The following is a 10,894-nucleotide window of genomic DNA, read 5'->3' as shown; positions in this document are numbered from 1 at the left end:
GTACTACAAATCTGTGTGGCAAGGAGCTCAGCATGGTTCTGCCTGGTGCTGATGTGGAGACATTGATCTCCCGCAACTTCATCTCTGAGTCACTAGGGCTACCATCCAACCACTGTAGCCAGCATCCCGTGCATTTCCCATAGAGCTCTTTGATCTTTATCGAAGCCACATCCTTTATCATCTGTATCATGGAACTGGTGTGACTACTAATTAGATGTATCTTGATCCATCGAATTATGGTTAAATAACGTGTCAAGGATCAGGTGTCATGAGTCCATGGTCTCCTTGGGTCCATGGTTTTGGACTGACCCACCATTCCCAGTGTCCTGTATCATCTATAGGGAGGAGGACTGTTTAGAACCATATAAAAGGACCTCTCTATCCAGGAGTCCTCATTCCCTCACTGGCCTTTGCCTCTTCACCAGCTGTCTTCTCCCCACTTGTTAAGGTAAGTCAGATTCTGCTGATGCTTGTGTCTTCACTTTGCCCTGAGTGAGTTTCTAGACTTCTGCTATCAGTGTTAACTAGAATCCTGTGGTTCAGATTGGGACTACACCATCAGGATATCAGGAAAAAACAGTGGACTCAGATGGTGGTGGGTGAGGTTTTGAAACAATGAATGGATGGATGTCCTGAAGCAGTGGGTTTTCTGTATCAGTGCTAGTTACCTTTTAGGTCCTACACTATGTTTCTATGGGTTGGGAATCAGGATCCCGGAGAAATGAGGAAGGGAGCCATTCAGGGATTCCTGTTGTGGATTTGTTTATTCTCTGCACTCTGGACAAGATTGGAGGGGGATGGGTGACAGTCTTCAATTCAAGAATGGATGGACATAGAAGACAACGACAGACACATAATTTTGGTGGTTCAGGGAAAGAGAAGAAATCTGTGTTTCTGATCTAATGAGGTGTTGTTTTCCCCCGTGTCTTTCAGATGTGTGAAGAAGGGTGTAACGATAGAGTTATCTACTCTTCTGGGAGAGAACCCTGGTTCAATCTGAATTCAACATGGTATGGCCCAGCTGGATCCTGGTTGGACAACCGCCGCAAACCATTTCGCTATGTTGTAAACACAGCCTGTGTCACCGGTTGCAACCGCAGGGATGATGTACCGAGAAGAGGAGGCCACAATTACCGATGCTACGGCTATCGGCGCTCCACCTGTAGACAAGGGGGAAACCCAAGAGTGACCTGCTGTGTCCACAATCCTTCGGGAGGACCCCGTGATTACTGGGGGCGTCCAATAGGCGATTCGTGCGATGGAAATACAGGGGGGCACTATTCTAATGAAGAGTCGTTCTGCTGTGGATCCGGTGGTGGATGCGGAGGTGGATCTGCTGGTGGATGCGGAGGTGGGCAAGGAGGGGCATGTGCCCAGCCAGTTGCTTCATCAGGAGGATGTGGAGGAGGACGAGGAGTGTGTTCTGAGCCTGGATGTGGAAGAGGACGAGCAGTATGTGCAGAACCTGGATGTGGCAGATCTTCAAGAGGGCTGCAAACCTCTGGGGGAGCAGGGTGTGCTGGGTCTTCAGGAGGATGTGGAGGAGGACGGGGAGTCTGTTCTGAGCCTGGATGTGGAAGGTCTTCAAGAGGGCTGCAAACCTCTGGGGGAGCAGGGTGTGCTGGGTCTTCAGGAGGATGTGGAGGAGGACGAGGAGTGTGTTCTGAGCCGGGATGTGGAAGGTCTTCAAGACGGCCACAAACCTCTGGGGGCTCAGTGTGTTCCGAGTCTAGCGTTAGATCTTCAGGAAGATGTGGAAGAGGAAGAGGAGTATGTTTTGAGCCGGGATGCGGAGGAGGAAGAGGAGTATGTTCTGAGCCGGGATGCCGCTCATAGGAGAGTATGTGCTGAGCGAAGGGGTTCATCTTCAGGTGCATGGAGGAGGAAGTGTTCCAATCATGAGCTCATCATCTACACAGAAGGTTCTTCCTTCCAGATGGTGAGAGTGAAGCAAGCTGCAGGTGCCGTCCTAGACTGACTGATGGTCCCGATACCAAACCACATAAATAGCCTTTTCCATCAATGCCTTCTTCTAAATTTGAAAACATCCTGAAAATGATGTACCGTTTCTCACTCCGTCAACCCCTGAGTGATGCTGAAAACCTAAAGACTGTGCCCACTGCAGAGAAGTGTGAACATTTCTTAGTGGACCATATCTGGACCATTGGTGCCTGAACATTATCTGCCTGCAACGAAGTTCTGTGCTTTTCCTGTTTTTCTTTTCCTTGGCATCAATAAAATTATGTTGATTGGCTAAAGTTGTGTTCTTCTGATGATTGGGTGCAGTCAGTGGCTGCCCTGTTAGTACCTTCTTTGTGGCCTGGGGAGATGGGTGTGGCTAGGGATTGATGTAAGTCAGAAAATAAATTGTTATATCAAAAGGGGGGGAGGGAGTTATGTAAAATCGTATCGTAATATTTTTTGCTCTACATCAGCATCTGGTGTTTCATGTTTATAATGCATTGAAAATGCTGCTTTCTGAATAATGTAGCTGAGTCCAATGTCTCTTGCTTGCCACCACTAATTGCACTTGATGATGCAAACAATTCATTGCCCAGTTCGTACCTTATGTTACAATGGCAACAACTTGTGCAACTGATAATTGTCATGTTGCTAAGGAGTGACTCATACTTACTATGTACGCTTCCACAGATGAGTCACATGGAAAAACAACGGCAGATTTGCCTGACCTTAGATCTTTCCAGCTGAGTACACTTACCTGGCCATCTATGCTGGCCCACCAGGACTTTGATCAACTTCCTAGATTTGCTATCCATGTGGATGGAAACCTTGCAGTGCTCCAGATGTTTTTGCACTCCAGCTCCCATCAGCCCCAGCATTCAGCATGGCCCAATGGTCAGGAGTGATGGAAGTTCAAAATAACTTTTGTTTAAAAAACCCCCAGAAGCTTTTCTTTTGGGAATTATAAGGGCAGAACCACCTAAATTGTATTGAAATTTATTTATGTATGCTACCACCACAGCAAGAATGATACCTGTCCAAAAATAGAAAGAAGCAGAAGTCCCATTAAAGGAAGAATCGATACAAAAAATTATGGAATATTCAGAAGTAGTGAAACTTACCGGAAGAATAAGAAATCAAGATAACAAACTTTTTATAAAAGAGTGGAAATGGTTTATTGCAGAACAGGCAAACTCGGCCCTCCAGATGTTTTGGGACTACAATTCCCATCATCCCTGACCACTGGTCCTGTAAGCTAGGGATGATGGGAGTTGTAGTCTCCGAACATCTGGAGGGCCAAGTTTGGCTATGCCTGGTTTATTGAATATTTGCAGACAAACTGCAAACAGATAAAAACATTAGCAGGATTACTGTAATAACCTGCAGTTTCATAAGAGTATATGTGTGAAATAGATAATTAAATGAGGAAATTAAATGAATTTGGATTTGCAGAAGATATTGAAAAATGAATTTAAGGAAGCACAGAAAGAGGGGGAAGGACGCCAAACTTTGAAATGTTAAATTGATTGTAAAAGTAATCAAATGTATAAACTTCAAAAGTATACAGACTTTTTTAAAAAAGGAGTGATGGAAGTTGAAAGCTGGCAACATCTGGAAGGCCATAGACCTCCATAAACTTACACCTTCCGATTTATATATAGAAATACAATATTAGAAATTTAGGTTGCAGCATCTGGGAGTTCCTAGTTTAGTTGGGGGAAAAGACTAAATGATGGAATGATAGAAGCTTATATAATTATGAATGGCATGAAGAAAGTAGAGCGAGAAAGGTGTTTCTTCCTATTTCATAACACTAGAACTCATGAACATTCAGCAAAGCTGAATGTGGAAGATTCTTCTTCGTGCAGCAGGTAGCTAGTCTATGGAACTCTCTTCCACAAGAGGCAGCGATGGCCATCAACCTGAATGGCTTTAAAAGGGGACTGAACAAATGAATGGAGCAAAGACTACCATAGCTACTAGCCTCAGTGGCTATGGGGTGCCTCCACAGGGAGAGGAAGAGATGCCTCCGAATGGGAGATGCTGGAAAAGCATGTTCTCCTTCATGGAGAGCATGTGTTGCAGTGGGGCCGACAGGACACTCCAAAGTTGTGGGGTGGGCTAATTGATCTTTGGCCACTGTTGTGATTGGGCTTCCCTTGTTGTTGGGAAGAAGTTAATGTTGCCATTTGTTGATTGACAGCCAGAAATGCTAATACTCCCTGCACAAGGCGTAGAGCTTCCTCTTTTCGCTCTGTGCATCAGATTGCCCGCCCCCCCTCACTATATTTAGGGTTGTTCGCTTTGACCTTGCTATGCCTGTCATGGGGTCGTCTGATCTTGGGGCAGGGGCCCGGTAGGAATTTTGTCTATCGGGCTGATCGGCTGGGGCCATTTGGTTTTTGCCTACTGCGTAGCAAATCGTCACAACTTGTAAGGTTGTGGTTAGGCATTGGTTTATGGTTTGGTTGGTTGAGGGGCATGGATTGGCTGTGCCTGCCCCTCTAATGCTGCTGCTGCAAGGGATTCCATTAAAGGAATACAGGGGCTTATTATTGCTTTTGTCCGAACCCTGTCAAGGGGCAAGGGCCACGCAAGAGCCCCTGGTTGCATTTGGGGAAGGCTGAGGGCTACCCCCAAATGTATTCCCCTTTTCTGACTTTCGCAGGAGTGTGGAATGTCAGTCTCTCCCCCAATGGGGGGCAGATAGTCGCAACCAATGCCTAAGTAACCACTCACATTTTTGTATTTAATAAAGTTGTGGCCAAAATTATTGCAAAAACTTTAAACAAAATTTCTGTGTGATGTGTGAGTTATTTGGGGTGGCCCTGGGGACCTCGACACACAACTGCAGGACAGGAGAAGGGGTTTGCTTTCAGGTCCGGCTTATGGGTTTCTGACAGGCACCTGGAGTGGCTGCTGTGAGCTGAAGATGCTGAACTAAATGAGCTATTGGCCTGATCCTGCAAACTCGTCTTCTGTTCTTATATTATCATGCATTTATTTGTTTTTGGTGGTTCTATCCCACCCAAAGACCTTTACCAATTTGAAATGTGGTGGAGTAATTATAAGAATAATTATGACTATGGAAAAAACACCCCTGAATATATCATATAAACAATAGCATGTTAACCCATTGTTATGTATAATAATAGAGCAGTAGAGTTGGAAGGGACCTTGAGGATAATTTAGTCCAACCCCTGTCAATGCAGGAATATGCAGCTGACCCATAGAGGGACTGAACAATGCTCTAACCCAGAGGTCAGCAAACTTTTTCAACAGGGGGCCGGTCCACTGTCCCTCAGATCTTTGGGGGCTGGATTATACAGTAGTACCTCGGGCTACATACACTTCAGGTTACATAAGCTTCAAGTTACAGACTCCACTAACCCAGAAATAGTACCTCAGGTTAAAAGCTTTGCTTCAGGATGAGAACAGAAATCGTGCTCTGGCAGCACAGCAGCAGCAGGAGACCCCATTAGCTAAAGTGTTGCTTCAGGTTAAGAACAGATTCACATTAAGAACAGACCTCCAGAACTACAACTGAGTAACCCGAGGTACCACTGTATTTTGAAAATGAAAATAAAAATAAACAAATTCCTATGCCCCACAAGTAACCCAGATATGCATTTTAAATAAAACCACACATTCTACTCATGTAAAAACATGCTGATTCCCGGAGTATCTGCGGGCCGGATTTAGAAGGTAATTGGGCCAGATCTGGCCCCCAGGCCTTAGTTTGCCTACCCATGTTGTAACCAGCTGAACTATTATGTGCTTTCGATGGTTATTATCATTTAACACTCATAAAGTGCCCATATCTTTCTAAGCAGAGTGTGTACATACACACACAAAGAGACACAGATGCCCTAATCTATGTCCATGATGACTAAGGCTCTAAACTTAATAAACCCATAAAACCATGACGTTTGGAGTCTAAAATTATCGCAACACATCATTGCATATATCTGTACTGTTTATCCCGGGAACAGAGGGATTTTGTCCCTCCTACAGCTGTAGAGAGGGACGCGGGTGGCGCTGTGGGTAAAACCTCAGTGCCTAGGACTTGCCAATCGTAAGGTCAGCGGTTCAAATCCCCGCGGCGGGGTGAGCTCCCATCGTTCGGTCCCAGCTCCTGCCCCCCTAGCAGTTCGAAAGCACCCCTAAGTGCAAGTAGATAAATAGGTACCGCTTTATGGCGGGAAGGTAAACGGTGTTTCCGTGAGTGGCACTGGTGCTGGCTCGCCAGCTGCAGCTTCGTCACGCTGGCCACGTGACCCGGAAGTGTCTTCGGACAGCGCTGGCTCCCGGCCTCTTAAGGAAGATGAGCGCGCAACCCTAGAGTCGGACATGACTGGCCCGTACAGGCAGGGGTACCTTTACCTTTACCTTTTACAGCTGTAGAATTCCAACTCTTATCAGCCCTGAGCAGGACAGCCAATGGCCAGGGGTCAAAAGAGCTGGGGTCATATAAAGAGGACCACAGATACCAAAGCCCTCCACTGGTTTAGCCCAGTGGAAGCCAATAGGATGCCCACCACAATTTCCATCACCCTTGGCCATTGACCATACTGTTTGAGGCTGAAGGAAATTGGAGTCTAACAACATCCACATGGCACAAGATTCACCACTACTGATCTAAAGATCTCCCCTCACCCACCATAACACCATTAAGCCCAAAGTCTGAAATTACCTAAACATACCACTATCTATGTCTGGTTTAGGAATTAGGACCCTGTGGTCTTCCAGATGTTATTGGACTTCAATACCCATGATCCTTCACCTATTACCATGATGGCTGTGGATGATGGGAGTCCAACATTATCAGGGTGGGCAGCAGATTGGGGAAGGCAAATCTGGAGATCAGAGTGACCCTCTGAAAATCCATGTAAATGATCCACCCTGGAGAACTCCCATTCTTCAAATCTCAATCCACATGAGCAGTGATGAATAATCCATTTATCAGCTGGCACGGGGTACTACAAATCTGTGTGGCAAGGAGCTCAGCATGGTTCTGCCTGGTGCTGATGTGGAGACATTGATCTCCTACAGCTTCATCTCTGAGTCACTAGGGCTACCATCCAACCACTGTCACCAGCATCCACTGTCACCAGCATTTCCCAAAGAACTCTTTGATCTTTATAGAAGCCACATGCTTTATCATCTGTATCATGGAACTGGTGTGACTACTAATTAGACGTATCTTGATCCATCGAAATATGGTTACATAACGTGTCAAGGATCAGGTGCCAATGAGGCTGCTGTAGTATGCAGACATGGTCTCCTTGGGTCCATGGTTTTGGTCTGACCCACCATTCCCAGTGTCCTGTATCATCTATAGGGAGGAGGACTTTTAGAACCATATAAAAGGGCCTCTCTATCCAGGAGTCCTCATTCACTCACTGGCCTTTGCCTCTCCACCAGCTGTCTTCTCCCCACTTGTTAAGGTAAGTCAGATTCTGCTGATGCTTGTGTCTTCACTTGCCCTGAGTGAGTTTCTAGACTTCTGCTATCAGTGTTAACTAGAATACTGTGGTTCAGATTGGGACTACACCATCAGGGTATCAGGAAAAAACAGTGGACTCAGATGGTGGTGTGTGAGGTTTTGAAACAATGAATGGATGGATGCCCTGAAGCAGTGGGTTTTCTATATCAGGGCTAGTTACCTTTTAGGTCCTACACTATGTTTCTATGGGTTGGGAATCAGGATCCCGAAGAAATGAGGAAGGAAGCCATTCAGGGATTCCTGTTATGGATTTGTTTATTCTCTGCACTCTGGACAAGATTGGAGGGGGATGGGTGACAGGAATGCTCAGTCCCCGAGGCAGAAAAAGAAGCTGTACATTTCCACAGGTTAATGTGGAACTTAAATGCCTCAGGACCACAATATCTCAAGGACCACCTCTTTCCATATGGACCTGCCAAGACCCTGAGATTATCTTCTGAGGTCCTTCTTGGTGTGCATCCTCCATGACAGGTCCGGAGGGTGGCAAAATGAGAATGGTCCTTTCCTGTATTGACTCCCCGTTGATGGAATGCCCTCCCCCGGGAAGTTCACCTGGCACCTTCATTATACACCTGCTTCCCCTTCTGCAACCAGTTTAGAGATTGCCTGACATAACAGGCTCCGCTGCCCAAATCTGTTTCCAAAAGGTGAAAAGCCAGGTGCCTCCATGAAGGGCACAAGCAGAACAGGACCACATCAGCCCTCAACTGTGTGGTTAGATGAGGTGTGGAGAACCTGGTGGACCTCAAGGTGTTGTTAGACGACAAACTACAGGAAGTGGGTTTGCTCTCAGTTCCTGCTTGTGGGCTTTCCATATTCGTTGGTTGGCTACTGTTAGAACTGGATATAGAACTACAAGGGCCACTAGCCTGTGGTCTTACAACCTCCACCATCTTTGATCACTGACCATGTTGTTTGGGGTTGGTGGGTGTCAGAGTACTCACAACATCTGAAGAACATCAAGTCCTCCCAGCCTGATCTAAAGAGCTCCCCCTTCCCATTGGGGAAGACTGATTAACCTTCTCTCCATGTTTAAGAGCAAAGTTAGCTATTTTATACTTGAAACATCATCCATGCATTTCCATCATATACTTGTAATTGAAGAATAGATGGACATAGAAGACAACGACAGATACATAATTTTGGTGGTTCAGAGAAAGAGAAGAAATCTGTGTTTCTGATCTAATGAGGTGTTGTTTCTCTCCCCCCCCCCCATGTTTTCAGATGTGTGAAGAAAGGTGTAATGATAGAGTTATCTACTCTTCTGGGAGAGAACCCTGGTTCAATCTGAATTCAACATGGTATGACCCAGCTGGATCCTGGTTGGACACCCGCCGCAAACCATTTCGCTATGTTGTAAACACAGCCTGTGTCACCGGTTGCAACCGCAGGGATGATGTACCGAGAAGAGGAGGCCACAATTACCGATGCTACGGCTATCGGCGCTCCACCTGTAGACAAGGGGGAAACCCAAGAGTGACCTGCTGTGTCCACAATCCTTCGGGAGGACCCCGTGATTACTGGGGGCGTCCAATAGGCGATTCATGCGATGGAAATACAGGGGGGCACTATTCTAATGAAGAGTCGTTCTGCTGTGGATCCGGTGGTGGATGCGGAGGTGGATCTGCTGGTGGATGCGGAGGTGGGCAAGGAGGGGCATGTGCCCAGCCAGTTGCTTCATCAGGAGGGTGTGGAAGAGGACGAGGAGTGTGCTCTGAGCCTGGATGTGGAAGAGGACGAGCAGTATGCGCAGAACCTGGATGTGGCAGATCTTCAAGAGGGCTGCAAACCTCTGGGGGAGCAGGGTGTGTTGGGTCTTCAGGAGGATGTGGAGGAGGACGAGGAGTGTGTTCTGAGCCAGGATGTGGAAGAGGACGAGCAGTATGCTCAGAACCGGGATGCAGAAGGTCTTCAAGAGGGCTGCAAACCTCTGGGGGAGCAGGGTGTTCTGGGTCTTCAGGAGGATGCGGAGGAGGACGAGGAGTGTGTTCTGAGCCAGGATGTGGAAGAGGACGAGGAGTATGTTTTGAGCCAGGATGCAGAGGAGGAAGAGGAGTATGTTCTGAGCCGGGATGCCGCTCATAGGAGAGTATGTGCTGAGCCAAGGGGTTCATCTTCAGGTGGATGGAGGAGGAAGTCTTCTACGCCATTGGAAAGATGCTGAAGAAGGCCTGCCTGTTCCAAGCCATCAGATGGGCTCCAAATCATCCTGTCCCTGCAAGCACAATACGCAAAGCCAAGAATGTTACAGAGAGAGATGCTGTTGGGCCGAGTGGCTGGCAAGAGCAACCACAGCAAAGGAAGCTTGATCTTATTTATTTATTTATTTATTTATTTATTGCATCAATTAGTAGCCAAGCTGGGCTCTCAAAGCAGCTTACTCTAGAAATTCAAACCTTCCAAAACTACAATACATCGGGAAAGTATGAGAGTGGTAATAGCCTCTTCTGGGCCATGTCTATTGATGAGCTCATCATCTACATAGAAGGTTCTTCCTTCCAGATGGTGAGAAGGAAGAAAGCTGCAGGTGCCGTCCTAGACTGACTGATGGTCCCGATACCAAACCACATAAATAGCCTTTTCCGTCAATGTCTTCTTCTAAATTTGAAAACATCCTGAAAATGATGTACCATTTCTCACTCCATCAACCCCTGAGTGATCCTGAAAACCTAAAGACTGTGCCCACTGCAGAGAAGTGTGAATGTTTCTTAGTGGACCGTATCTGGACCATTGGTGCCTGAACGTTATCTGCCTGCAATGAAGTTCTGTGCTTTTCCTGTTGTTTTCTTTCCCTTGGCATAAATAAAATTCTGTTGATTGGCTAAAGTCGTGTTCTTCTGATGATTGGGTGCAGTCAGTGGCTGCCCTGCTAGTACCTTCTTTGTGGCCTGGGAAGAGGGGTGTGGCTAGGCATTGATGTAGCCTGGGACATGTCTCAGAAGGCATACAGAGAGGAAAGGAGGTCCACATTTTGTCCCAAGCCTAAGACTCCCTATCCTTGTCCTATACATCTGTACAGTGCATCTAGCGGTCCTTTTCATATTTCCTGAACCTCTTTGCTGATACAGGTGGAAAGGAACCATTAGACGACAGATGAGGAATCTTGCAACCTTTTAATCTACAGGATGAAGAGGTGGTCCCATTCCTCCCCCCCCCCCCAAGGAACCGCATATGGGAGCTATATGGGATAGCATCCACTGTTAGCCCTGCTCAGGGCAGATTAAATTAATAGCACAGGATACTTTAGAGTCATTTGCTTCGATGGGTTTACTCTGAGTGAGACTAACATCATAGACAACCCTTTATTTCCCCCCCACACACACACACACTATAGAGAGACATGTGACATCACTAGCCATCGCACCAAAATGCATTCCTTGAGCAATGCATAAATTAAAATAGATTCAGGTAGGTAGCTGTGTTGGT

At 46.6% G+C, this 10,894-nt stretch overlaps 1 protein-coding gene across 2 annotated transcripts; it reads left to right on the top strand.

Annotated features, from left to right (window-relative positions):
- Positions 1-292: 292 nt before the first annotated feature.
- LOC310666314 (uncharacterized protein) lies at positions 293-10,294 on the top strand. 2 transcript variants are annotated; one of them, XM_083416953.1, is made up of 3 exons: positions 293-448; positions 934-1,580; positions 9,202-10,294. In XM_083416953.1, exons 2-3 carry the CDS (start codon positions 1,259-1,261, stop codon positions 9,630-9,632), a joined length of 753 nt encoding a protein of 250 aa, XP_083273079.1. In that variant the 5' UTR covers positions 293-448; positions 934-1,258; the 3' UTR covers positions 9,633-10,294. The 2 variants fall into 2 exon arrangements, with proteins under 2 accessions (XP_083273079.1, XP_083273078.1); XM_083416952.1 differs by having other exon boundaries at positions 934-1,682.
- Positions 10,295-10,894: the final 600 nt, after the last annotated feature.

Source organism: Podarcis tiliguerta (assembly GCF_965153285.1).
Source record: "Podarcis tiliguerta genome assembly, chromosome: 16".
Classification (NCBI taxonomy): domain Eukaryota; kingdom Metazoa; phylum Chordata; class Lepidosauria; order Squamata; family Lacertidae; genus Podarcis; species Podarcis tiliguerta.
This window is presented reverse-complemented; position numbering and strand designations above follow the sequence as displayed.

Excerpts from the sequence above, each read along its gene's own strand:
- LOC310666314 (XM_083416952.1), top strand. The coding sequence starts at position 1,259 with ATGGAAATACAGGGGGGCACTATTCTAATGAAGAGTCGTTCTGCTGTG. Across the intron at positions 1,683-9,201 it reads TCTGAGCCGGGATGTGGAAG|AGGACGAGCAGTATGCGCAG; the intron begins GTCTTCAAGACG and ends TGGATGTGGAAG.